The following is a 13,576-nucleotide window of genomic DNA, read 5'->3' on the forward strand; positions in this document are numbered from 1 at the left end:
AGCCATAACCCCAGCCTGGATAGTATTAATTTTAAAACTAAAATTCTATTCAGAGAGATTGTCTTGCTTCAAGTCACAAAACTGGTAAATGGTGAGACTGGAATCTGAACCTACCGACTTTAAATACGGGCACTCTTTTTCTTACACCACACTGCCAGGGGTGCATATTCGCTTCTTGGTTGGTAATCAGAACTGGGCAAGAAGCTCAGGGATTTTGTCTGGAGTCAAATAGGAAGTTCCAGGTTAAGAATACAATTTAAGCACAGGCCTCATGACAGAAAATCAAGAATGTCTCATTTGGCAACTATTAGGGTCCATGCTTAGACTTATCTTTGGAACAGGAACAGGAGAATGGTATGATGACTACCAGGGGCAGCTTCTTGGTGAGGTGGGGAAACTCACAGAAGGGCATGAGAAGAAGAAGAACAGACCCGGGTGGTGTAAGTGATAAAGAGAAACAAGGGGCCATCGAAGGGCTGGTGCGGGTCCACACCGTTGACCCAGGCCACAGCACACCATAAACCTACACTGAGAAGCCTGCTGGGCCTTTCAATTTTGCCTTTGCAGCTAAGGGTATCAGATCCCTCCCTCAAGAGTTCTGCGTGGGATGGCAAGGACTCAAGCCTCACATAAAGAACTCCAGAGATTCAAATATGCTCTGCTTCCTCTCCCACATTTTCCTCTGAGTTGGCATCAGGAATTCGACTAGACTTAAAGGGATTTCTGTGTATCAAGTGTAACTAGAAAGCCTCATCTATTTAAATGGGGAAGTCTAGAGGAAAAGAGCAGAGCCTTGGATTCTGGCCTGGATTTAATGACATGCCTGTCTCCTCCATTAAGTTGTAAGGACAATACTGGGTCTTATTCAGAGAAAAAGAGGCATTTTATCAACATATGTTAAATTACACTGAAGAAACTAGACCTGGCTCTGAATACTGTGACTTTAGACAAGCTCTTGTGTGTCTCCAAGCCTTCATGCCTTCATTTTTCAAATGGTTTTGGAAATTCCTGGCCTGCTGACCTCACATGCTTGTCATCTGTTATGAGGCCCAAGTAAGATCACGTGTGAGTGGCACTAATCATTTCCAGTCCCATATAAATATGAAGGATTAACATGATCACTTGTGAGACACCTATTTGCATGGTGACCCTGGGTTGAGTATAACATGTATTTGGGGAAATTCCCTGAATTATTTTTCTGCGGAAACTTTCACACAGCAGACTCCCAATAAGAATTTCTGCCTAGCTGAATGGACTGGTTAAGAATCACCAGACCAGAAATGAAAAGTTCTCCTGAGACTGCAAGAGTCTGCTTGGTGTTCTTCCACCAATCTGGGAAAAGATGTTAGATAAAGTAAAAAGAACAAGATGAGCGGAGAGCCTTCAGGAAATCCTTCTGTCTTTCTGTTGACTGTGGGCTGATTTCAGTAGAAATCAGGAGCAGACAATGTGGTTAGTGCTCAACAAAAATTAGCAATAGGGAATCTTATTTTTAAAGAATCCCTTAGGTATTTGTCATTTTTCTCATCTAAAATTGCCCATGTTATGGGCTAAGCCAGCTCCTGGATACTCTCTGAGCATCCCTAATGCAGGCCTCTCATTCTTCTATCACAGCTTTCTGCAGACAAGGGCACTGTGGTCCAGAGGACCCCATTAAGTGTCAATGTTCCCTGTGAAACCCTGTACACCAGGTCCCTCCCTAGTACCTACCAGCTGAGCACATGAGCTCTTTGTTTGGAGGGCCATGGGTTGGGATAGAGGTGATTCTGCAGGAGAGGAAAGGCCAGGATGGCAAGGAGCCCAAGGCACCTCTAGACAAAGGAGATTCCCTAAGAGGATGAAAATAAGTGTCTCTCTCCAACAAGGTGTTTGAACACAGACCCAGTTCTCCCATTTAGTTTCTCAGCACTTATTGCTAAGATCATATTGACCGACCTTCCTCTCTCCTTGCCTTCTTCCCCAACAATGAGTACTTCTTAGGTTCTGGGTATCATACATGGCACTGAACTAGTTACAAAGACAACCACAGGGACCTCGCAGGCTCCTGGGGATGGGAGGGTGTATCTCCAGGTATGCTTACAACAATATGGGAAGTGTTCTCGACAGGCTGAGTGAGCAAAGATTTGTGGTTATAAAGAAGAAAATGACATTGGAGCTGAGCCTTAAAGGATCAGTAGAGCTCTGCTAGGTCCAGGGTGGAGGGTGGAGGGAGGGAATTTAAGGCAGAGAATAGAGCTTTGTAAAGACCCAGGAGTTGGCAGGTCAGAGTAGGTGATGGTGAGAGCACAGTGTGACTGTGTGTGTCTGGTGTCGGGGGGCGGATGGCGGCCTGCAAAGGCAGCCCATGAACGGATGGTCAAGGGTCTTCCCTGCCATGCAAGGAGATGCACTGTGTACAGCAGAGAGAGGGTGCTTGTTCATGGTGGGGTGGGGTACATGTGCAGAGGGATGCTCTGGCTGGTTTGCACCCGTTTACAAGAGTGATTACTAGAACTGTCATGAGCTTTGGGAGCAGGCTGATTCATGTGGGTAATTTAAAATCAATCAAACTGGAGAACGTCACAGATCAGTTTTCCTTTCTTTTTAGAGCTGGTTGTTAAATATTTACCAGCATACCTTGGGTATGTGTGTGCATGCACATTATATAGTGCTAAAAATAGAGTTGTTTCAAAAAAAATTACCAAGAAAAGGCCCAGTGACAGCCAGAAAGAGGTGTACCAGGCAGAACTCCCCAAGATCTTAGTTCACTCACCAGTCTCAGGTTCTTCATTGCTTGTGGAAACATGCCTTGATGCAACTGCAGTTTGCCGACTTTCATTACTTGCACACCTCTGACGGGGTGGCTTCCTGGGAAAAAAATCCTGGAAGAAACAAAAGGCAAACAGAATCAGAGCTCTCACCTTCACAGTCAGCATTTCATCAGGAGACTGAAAGTGGGAGCAAACACTGGCTGTGAATGTTAATGAGCTACTAAAAGGAAATTAGCTTGGTAATCCAGGAGAAGGCAGTGCCAGGGGGATTTCACACACTGCCCTCTTCAGCATCCCAGAATGCCGTCTGCATCAGGGAAAGTCAGGGCAGGACTGGAATGCCTCCCTACGAGACACTGGAGAAGAGAAACAAAAATTTGGACCTCTGTTTTTATAGTTGGGCAAAAGGCAGGAAACTAGGTACTAATTCTGTCCTCTATCCTTTTCCATTAAGCTCCAGGACTATGGAAGCCTGGAACAGAATATTGGTTTTCAATATACATTTGTTGAATAAATGAATAAAACTTTTCATGATTTCCCAAGTAAATGCTACCACACCTCCCCTTTAACTGAAAAGATCTTTGAAAGAATCTCATTGTAGAGTGCACTGTGCTCCCCACTATTTACAGCACTTGTGTATTTAGCTTGTCATCACACTGTACTACAGTGCCTTTGACTGAGGCACCCTTCTCCATGATGTGCATGTAGAAGGAACTCAACACATACTTGACCTCTTTCACATTCAACAGAACAGAATAGGGTGCTGTGGTAGAACAAAGAATGAGGACTTAGGGCTATGTTCCAGGCCCCATGAAGACCCCATATTATTTCAATTCAATTCAACAAGACTGTACCATATTGGATTCAACAGTTCAGTCTTTTCTGGCTCCCACATCCTCCAAGAGAATACTCAGCTCCTGCTATATATTCGGGATGATGGGGGCGGGGGACAACACACTGTGTACTGATGTGCTTTTCCCTCAAATAATTTTATCAGACAAAAGACAAGACATTCAAACAAGTTTTAAAATGATACTATAGGCTAGAGCTTTATTTTGTCCCTAACTCAGGTGGTACTTAGCATATGCTAGATATTCAGTTCACGTTTGTTGAACTGATACTAGAGTTTATGAAGAGGGAGATGCCTGCTGATTGGGTGGACTGGGGAAGGCTTCATGGAGGAGGGAACAGGACCTAAACTAACTCTTAAGGATTCAGAAATGCTTGGCTATGCAGGGAGGAAGGAAGTACATCTCAACTGTTGAAAACACAAGGGCACATGCCAAATGTTGCTTCTCCAGAAACAGTAGGTATCTGCCCCAGATGTCCATAAGACAATCCTAGGAGTCACCACTCACTCAGGGCCTGCCTGTTCCAGGCACCGTTCCCCCTGCTCTTCATTTATGGGCCTGTGGACCCCACACTCCAGCAACTGTGTAAGATGTATCGTGCAAATCACTCTCTCTCCCTGAACCTCAACTCTTCCCATGATATGTGATAGAGAAACTTTTTTCATCCCTGCTCTTACAAGAGTGGAAAGCACTACTGGGGAGGAAAGTATTTAAATCAATAGAAGGTTGGCCAGGCCTCTTTTTAAAGAGCTGAAAAGGCAGAGGGAAGGGGGAAAACAAAGGAGACACCTGGGTCCTGGATTTTTCTTCATCTCTTGAGAATACTACGAGGTCAATCACTTCACCTCTCACCCCTTACAGAATGAACATCATTATCTACTTGTATGGAAAAGATTTTAAGAACCCCAGACAAAAGGCTTAAGCGCAGGACGCCATTATCAGAAGGTAATTGCCCCGGACACTTTCCTTGAAAAGCACACCTGGATTCAGGATTTTATTTTATTGCTATGAATGTGGCATAATTAAATTTAAGGGCCAAAGAGTAATTTTATACTAATAATCTCTCCACTAAGTGGGTGTCTGTCACATCAGTTAGCAGAAGGAAAGAAAATCTTCAGTCCTGTGATGACAGAGAAAGTGGTGCATAATTATGCCGTGACAGGTACCTGCCTCGGTCACTGAAAGATATTAAAAAATGAAGTAGAGTTTCATCTGGAGAGGATGGGTAGCAGAGTCTTCTACATGAGTATTCCTGGATCAGTCTCACAGCCCCAGCAGGGGTGTCATTTGGGGCCTGCTTTGTTTCTGGAGGCCTTCCAGCTGACATACGGAGTAAGAATCATGATTATTTGCTGCATTAGCACTCAAGGAACACTGGCAAAGCTCACTCCTACTGGGGGAAATTCCCACCTAGGGTGCAGTTTTTTTAAAATCAACTTTGCTGTGTATGACAGTGATAAGGGGAGAGGAAGGCCCACAAGTAGTCTTCAACCCCAGGACTGTTAGGAACCGAGGCCAGGCTGAGAGCTGAACCAGAGAAGGAACTACATAGGAATTTCGGTGAGAAGGTGAAGGGAAGGCACCTGTGAAATTCCAGGTTCTGGGCCCAGTGCTGTAAGGGCTCAGAAGTCCAAGATGAATCCATGCTCTTGGTTAACACATAGTTAAGTTGCGGAAATGAGGCAAATTAAAACATGATACAGAGAGGAGCACGAGAGCCACCAAACCATGGCATACATAATGGGCACTTGGGGATCAGTGGGGACGACAGTTATTGGGGGAGCAGCAGGAATGAGCTAGTTTGGACCAGAGGAGGTGAGAGGATCCTGGCTCAACCATGTGGGGAATAAGGGATGGGCTGCTCTGATGACGGTTTGGGAAACTGAATGCAAAGGGGGAGTGAGCACACTGGTCTGAGCAGAAGAGGAGCCTGAGGAGCAGGTACACTGGAGGCCCGGCTGTGCAGAGGCACCCATGCAGAGCCGGGAAGTTTGGTCTCCCCTTGCAGATGAGGCACTAAAGAGGGATATTTCATAGGAAACAAAATTGGAAAAGAGCCTAGGAGCAAAGGGACTCAAAGATTAGTGGCAATGAGAAAAGAAAAAAAAAAGTTATAGGGCTGATTTAATAGGACCTTGGGACCTGCTGGGGTACACTGGAGCCAGAGTTGGCTCCAAGATTCAGAAACAGAAATGTTCACATGTGCATGCACACACACACACACACACACACACACACACACACACATACACACAACACCCCAAGCAAATTGATAATAACAAAATTATTTTGCAAGTCATTCTACTTCTTCAGTTGTTAGCAATGATAGCAATCACATGAACAAATTTCCTTTGGTGCTTCTGAGGTGAATACGTGCATAAAGGGAAAGAGTTTAAACAAGCAGAGATTCCAAGGAAGCACATATACTAGCTTTAACCTTGACTTATGGGCATGAAGGTCTTGCTGTCTTATTATACAAAGAGGTGGAGAATCAGAGAACTTAAATATCTCAAGTTAAAAAGATGTAGAGAAAGAATACCTGATGGCAAGGCCTCTGTTGATCCTGGTGAGATTTTCATATGATATAACGACTAATCACATTGTTTCATTAAAGGTAGCAGCTTTTGGTATTTAGTATTCAGGACTATTTTCAAAAATCTGATATTAACACATTACTAAACCTAAAAGGAAAGCTTAACCTGCCTGTTTAAGTTGTATTTCAGAGTAACCAAAGAACTCTAGTTACATGAGTTTTAGTGTATAAATATGTAATGGCAATGAAATTAGAAAAATCATCATCTTCATCTCCTGAAAAAATAACTGACCCATGGAAAATACATCACTAGATGAAAACCACTGGATGAAAGCATGGAGGAGAATTTCACAGTGGTGGGATTAGGTTGTTATCTACGAACCCGCCAACCAATTTAGCATCACTAAAATGGAACAACCAGACATGAAGTGCCAGCTGATGTGAGGAAATAGGAATTATTTTGCATACTATCTACAAAGCATCCATGTCAAAACCAAACCAAACCAAACCAAATCTACAAACCCAAACTCATCTAATCAAGTCCATAAAATCAAATTTCACTTCAGGACAAATAACAGAGGAACAAATAAAAGCAGTCAGCTGCTGCCAACAATGGGAAATTCTACAGAACTTTAACCTTTTTTCAATACAAATGTATTTTTTTTCAGCACAAATACATTTTTTTACTTTATATTTTTTTCATTTGTGCTAATTAGCTATACATGACAGTAGAATGCATTTATGCACATTGATATATCATATGTAGATAAGGTATAATATCATTTTTCTGATTGTACATGTTGTAGAATCACATCAGTCATGCAGTCATATATGTACATAAGGTAATAATGTCTGTTTCATTCTACTATCCTTCCTATCCCATATCTCATTCCCTCCCTTCACTCTCCTCTACCTAATATAAAGTAAAAATGAAATTTTGGCATTTGCCAATAAATGGATGGAGTCGGAGAATATCATGCTAAGTGAAATAAGGCAAGCCCCCCAAACCAAATGCTGAATGTTTTCTCTGATATGTGGATGCTAATTCATAATAAGGGGGTGGTGGGTGCTAGGGAAGAATAAATCTAGGATCTTCTATAAGTCAATGGCATAAAAAGAAAAAGATGCTGGGCAAAGAGAACAATCTTGATTAAAAGAGACTTAAGAGACTTAATAACCATATGTAGTAAATGGACCTTGTATATTATAACAATGTTGTATATTGTATATTGTAACTCAAACAAAAAGACATTTCTGAAATAATCAAGAAATATGAACATAAAATGGTATTGTATGTATAAGAAAACATCAAATTTTTTCAGAGATATAAACTGAAACATGCATTAAATTATATGATGTCTGAGATTTGATTTAAAAATTTTCATCAGAATTTCTGCTTTCAGCAATGGTGATTTAGACCAACTCCTGCTAATAACAAGAAAAGAAAGAATTTTTTAAAAATAAATCTGTTTGAAGGTATCACAGAGCAACTGAGGCATCAGGGTCTTGAAGGGTTTCTTCATGGAAAGACAGATGCTCTGGAAAGATTCACCGCTACTTTTCCCTTTGATAATTTGAAAGTAGAGACAGACAGGTCAACCAGTTGAGCAAGGGTTTTGGTAGCTACACAGAAAAGGAGACACAGAAATTGGAGCTGAGGGCTCAAGTAGGATGAGAAGGGATTTTGGCAAACACTTCTGACTTTCATTTGTGAATCCCAAAGGACTACAATCTAGGAATAGTGTGGTAAGTAAGAAGTAGACCATCTATCATTCAGAGTATTGTTAAATCAAGAGGAGATGTTTCTATCCTGTCTGCCAGAAGCAAAAGTAAACCTCTCTAAAGAGGATAAAACTATCCCAAACCTCGAATTATCTTTAGTTTTTCTATGCAATGTTCTGCATTCAGAAAAATCACAACCAAGTGAACAAAAAGACAACAACTGCATGAAAATCAAGACAAAAAAGTATAGACAATAAAACAGACTTTTTATAGGTACCTATATTGAGACTCTTACACACTTTCACACAACAATAAGTGTTTGAAAACAAATAACAGGAAAGAATATTAGCAGGGAAAACAGAAATAATATAGAAATAACCGATGAAAATTCCAGAACTGAAAAATAGAAAAGTAAAATTAAAAACTCAGTAGTTTCACATCAGATCAGTCACAGTTATAAATTAGTAAGCTGGAAGGCAGCATCAATGAATACAGCATCATAAAACATGGAAAGACAATGAAATGAAAAATAAACAGGGACACAGGTCTCATACATGTTATCTGGATACTCACATGAGAGAAGGGAGAAATTGGGGCAGAAGCGACATATTATAGAGCCATAATGGCTAAGAATTTTCAAAACTAAATGAAAGTCACTAATATATGACTGATGCAAGTTACAGATTCAGAAACACTAAGAACCACATAAAGATAATTCAGCAAAGGTGAAAACAGTGGGGAAAGCTAGCGATGAACTAAGTGCCACAAAATGTTGACCATTTCTGAAGCTAGATGATGGACTTATGAAGGTTCATTAGATTACACTATTTCTATATACGTTTGAAATTTTGCATAACTAAAAAGAAACAGGGCATTGGACTTTACTTTTTCACCTTTAGAAATGACTCTTCTCTTCAAGGTATACACTCTGTACCAAGATTCATTGACAGTGGGCTGAAGACAACCTTGGGTTGAATGTTTCATTTGGAAGTTATTTGGCCAGGGCCCTTGGAACAGTAGGGCCCCAGTGAAGTACTCATATTATTTATGTAAGAATGAACTTTAAAAAAAATCAATGATACCCTGCCAGAAAACTTCAACTATTTTTGTAACTGTCTGATTTAACTTGGTGATAAAAGTGGTTATTGAAAATTGAAAGAAACAGAAGGAGAGAGGAAGAGGGACTCCTATACTAATTGACACATTTCAAAAGATTTAGGAATTTTACTAAATTCTGACCCTTATATAGAAATGGAATGATATATACAATGAGCAGTACATAGTCGCCTTCCACACTATTCAAGATATCCAACAGACACTGACTCTATAGCTTGAATAACAGCAGAACGAGCAGCAGCTTACACTCAACATTGAGTATGACATTGAGCTTTTCTTTGGGTCTTAAAGCAAGGGTAGGAACTCATGGGTAACTCAGACAAAGGACATTTGAAAAGGCAGAGACAATCTCTGTTGCTCCCTGGGTTCTATTTAATTTGAAGCAGCTGAAGTATGGAAGTTGTTTATGCTTTTGTGGTAGGACATCTTTATTTGTAATATAATACATTTTTCTTGTTGCTAGTTTTTAAAAAATCCTAACAGAAAAAAAAAAAAAACAAAGAAAAGACAGACCATCTCAGAAAAACGTTTTTAACCATGACCTTAATTAACCCACTCTGTTAGTCTGGAAAAGTGTGGTTTCCCAGGTGAGAGATGAATCAGTACTTCTCCATCACCTCTACTACTTGCCTCTGTTGTGACAGGGAAACCAGAGTCATGAATTCTCACTTGTTTGTAAGAGAGCCCAGACTGAACCCTCAGCTCCTGCTCTGTCCATGATATGTGCTAATCAACCCCATCACTGAGAAAGATGGATCTGCACCCTTCTCCCTCCTTGCACCAAAGTATGAGAAAAAAAACCAAAACCACAACAAAATCACAGTGTCAGACATTGAAAGTGAACTTGACAATGTTACAATGAGATTTCTTTTAACCCATAAAATGACTAAGCAAGATCATTTTTTATATAAAAAAAATTAATACTTCCCTTAACAATTTCTTCCAAATTGATGCTTCATTCAAAAGGCAGGGCTTTCTTTTTCTCACAAATTTGACTGTTAACAGTTATTTGAATATGGCCCATTGTTAAAAAGAATCTTTAATCAGATATTAAGAAAAAAAACCCACTTTGTTTATTCTAGATGTCCCTGTAATTTAGGCTCAGGAGCAGCCAACAGACTGGGAAGCGGTGTAAAATAGTACATACATTAAAGGAGACAGGATATTTGGGTTCGAGACCTCACCACTAGCCAGATGGTAAGAAAAGTGATGGGAGAACACTTGGAAATGTATACAACTATACTCCTCCCCACCTCTCCTCTCTCCTCCCCTCCCCTCCCCTTCCCTCCCCTCTCCTCTGTAATACATCCCTAGTCCCAAAATGTTTATTTTTTAACAGTTCAAAAACTCTACTTGGTTCACCTTTATGTTTACTTGCTTCTTTTCAGATGCACATTGAGGCTGGAGAACCCAAAATGATTCTGTAGAAGTGACCTCCTTAAGGGAAAAGTCTTAAGTTGCAGATAGAGCTAACCAATTCTGAACCACAAAGTTTAAACTTTGATCTTTTTTACAGAAAAAATGAACAGAGAAACCATTGCTTATATTTTTAACTCTCAAATTAAACGTGTTTAACTGTTTTCATTTAATGCTCGACTTGTAGGCAAACATCCTCATCCTTTTGCCAAATCTGCTTCGTGTGCTGCTTAGCCCATAAGCAGCTTGGCCATAAGCAGGAACAGTGGTAGGAACTGGTCAGAAGCCTCCAGGCAGGTTGGATGATATTGTATTTCATGTAAATAGTTTTCTTTTCATACTCAGAATGGTGACAGTGTTGTCCTTTGTCACTGGCTTTTGCCTGGTTCATATTTTATAACATCATTTTTTACTGTGTAAAATATTTGGTGATAACTTGAAGTATTTTAAGGTCAACCACTATAACTAAATTATGCAATAACCATAATTTAGCTTATTAAGTCCTTGAGAAAAAATGGTAATGAGATTTTCATTACAATATTTTCATCTGTCTTCTATAGTCTTTTCATACTTATAGGCAATAAAAGACATTTCTGAAAGCCATTAGATATATGAACACACATGTGGTGGTACTATTATAGAATCATGTCCCAAGAAGGACCTGTGAGTAGAATTTTATAATTTATTTGTTATTAGTACAAATTTACAAAACTGGTTGGCATTCTGCTCCTAGTACTAGCAGGTTACTGATTATCTTGCAGAAAATAATAAAAAATGCTAACATATTTTTAAAATCAATCAAATGCCAGCAAGATAGTAAGGAACAGAGGGACCCCCAAAAAGCCAGGAGAATGGCAGGTTGGAATTCCTGGCAGATTGGAACCTCTGCCTTTACCAGATTTTTGAGGCTTTGGAAGACAGAACAGCAAGCCCAATGTTTATCCAACATATTGGACTCTAATGCAAAATCTTCTCTTCTTACTGACCTGTTTGGGGTGAAAAACTTGTAAGATTCTGGGTAACAAGTGATCATATATGGAAGGTCTAAGAAGAAGAAATGAAGACAAAGAGAATCCTCAAGATGGGTAAATCTATGAATATTGACAAGTTAAAAATGTTTTGTGGGGGCTGGGGTTGTAGCTCAGTGGCAGAGCGCTTGCCTAGCATGTATGAGGCACTGGGTTCAATCCTCAGCACTACATAAAAATAAAAAAAATAAAATAAAGACAATCTGTCCATCTACAATTATAAAAGAGAGAGAGAGAGAGAGAGAGAGAGAGAGAGAGAGAGAGAGAGAGAGAGAGAGAATTTAAAGTAATGTTTTCTGGGTTAAAAATAAAGCCAAATTAAAATACATTATAATCATAGCATATATGATATATGTCAGCAGGAGAGAGAACAAGACTTGAGTATGCTAAGGTACTTAGAACATTTCTTTAGCCAGAAAGAACACGAATAGTTACACACATCTTTTCTTCATAATTACATATATAGCTCATCTATGACTCATATACTCTTCATCATATATATTTAATTTTAGAAAGTCTTCAAAAGCTGATTTAATGTTCTGTTTTAATTTCTGGGTATAAAGCCAATGTATAAAGAATAGTCAGGTTAATCTAGGGATTTAATGATCTCAAAAGTTGAGTGTTAAATCAGTGAGAAGGAACACCATGGTTTTTAAAAATCTGTATACATTTCCCTTATTTGGAAGAAAAAGGAAAGCTATAAAAATTTAAAAATGTATAAAAAGTTCCACAAGTGAATTTTAAATAGATGATGAAATAGAGTTTGAGCTTCCAAGTTATGTATGACTGTATCTACAATGGTATCTAAAAATACCACATGTATGTGTGTTTTTTGACGTGCATTTCAGTCACAAGGGCACTTTTACTGAAATCAGTTGCTACAGGTGCCAAGTACTCAAGAAACATAAACCTTGAAGAAGTCTTGGCATGGGCTTCTAGAGCACAGGTGTTGCGAATCACTGCATTGTGGTACTGGGAAGCAGAGATATTTTCTTCTTTGGTGATTTTTCAAAGAAAAATATAGCCTGTTGGGGCAAAGGATCTGATACTGCTTGGATGTAGAATATGAGGAAGTGAATCTAGAGTAGGGGTTGGTAAACTATGGCTTGCAGGCAAATCCCAGTCACAACATATTTTTATAAATAAAGTTTTATTGGGATATAGCATGCCCATCATTTGCATAGTCTTCCACTATTCTCATGCTACAGCAGCAGTACTGAGTAGGTGGCTATGGCTTGCAAAGCCTAAAATATTTACTACCCGCTCTTTACAGAAAAAGTTGCTGACACCTGTTCTATAGTAAAGGAGTTTCCTGAAGTAAGAGGCTAGAGAGGATCCTTTACCAAAAATATTAATCATGGACAACTATGAATATGTCTTGGATGTGTGCTCTCTGGATGTTTTATCACTAATAAAAACAATACAATGATGATAGCAGTTAATTTGGTTAGATAGAGCACCTGCTATGTGTCAGGCACTCCTGTAAGGACTTTATTTGTTTAAGCCCAGTTTTTTCTCAAAAGGATATTACCCAAGTAGACTCTGGTAATGATGATGTGAAGTGGTGAGAGCTTCTTCTCTGCAAAAAGCAAGGATAAAACAAATTGCCCGAGGCAACCACTTTATGGCATCATAAATTGAATAAAGATATTACCCAGTCAGTTGAAAACTGCATGTACCCAAGAGAGAACCCAGAAACAAATAAACAAAAAGCCAAAAGGAGGTTTGAGAACTCTGAATCTACCTTCTAATATACAAATGACCAGCACAGAATGGAAGCCTTATAGGTCAAGGTGTTTGAGCCACACCTCTGTCCAAATCATTAGCTGACTACAAAGCTATGTGGACCCAGAGAGATCTCCAGAAAACCAGGCTAAAAAGATGAGAAAGAGTAAAATACCAAGGAAAAACAACATTAACACACAGAGAAGTTTAAGTCTAAGGAAGTTACAAAAACAGCACACCACAAAATGATCAAGCACCTTCGGAACAACAAAACAGAATGCAGAGTTATAATGTATTTACTTAAAATATTCAGTTTTCAGTCATTATTTTCTCTCTGTGATAGGGAAATCAGTCCATGCCCTGAACCCTAGAATCTGTGAACCTGTTACTTTACATGGCAAAAAGACTATGAAATGATCCTGGATTATACAGGTG

The 13,576-nt window shown here is 39.5% G+C and overlaps 1 protein-coding gene across 1 annotated transcript in view; it reads right to left on the reverse strand.

Annotated features, from left to right (window-relative positions):
* The window catches only part of Smyd3 (SET and MYND domain containing 3), a 711,836-nt gene that overhangs the window by 16,428 nt on the left and 681,832 nt on the right, over positions 1–13,576 (reverse strand). The window contains exon 11 of the mRNA XM_026390740.2: positions 2,753–2,861. Coding sequence (XP_026246525.1) covers positions 2,753–2,861 — 109 coding nt within the window. The remainder of the gene's footprint in view (positions 1–2,752; positions 2,862–13,576) is intronic.

The sequence above is a fragment of the Urocitellus parryii genome, chromosome 9 (genome assembly GCF_045843805.1).
Source record: "Urocitellus parryii isolate mUroPar1 chromosome 9, mUroPar1.hap1, whole genome shotgun sequence".
Classification (NCBI taxonomy): domain Eukaryota; kingdom Metazoa; phylum Chordata; class Mammalia; order Rodentia; family Sciuridae; genus Urocitellus; species Urocitellus parryii.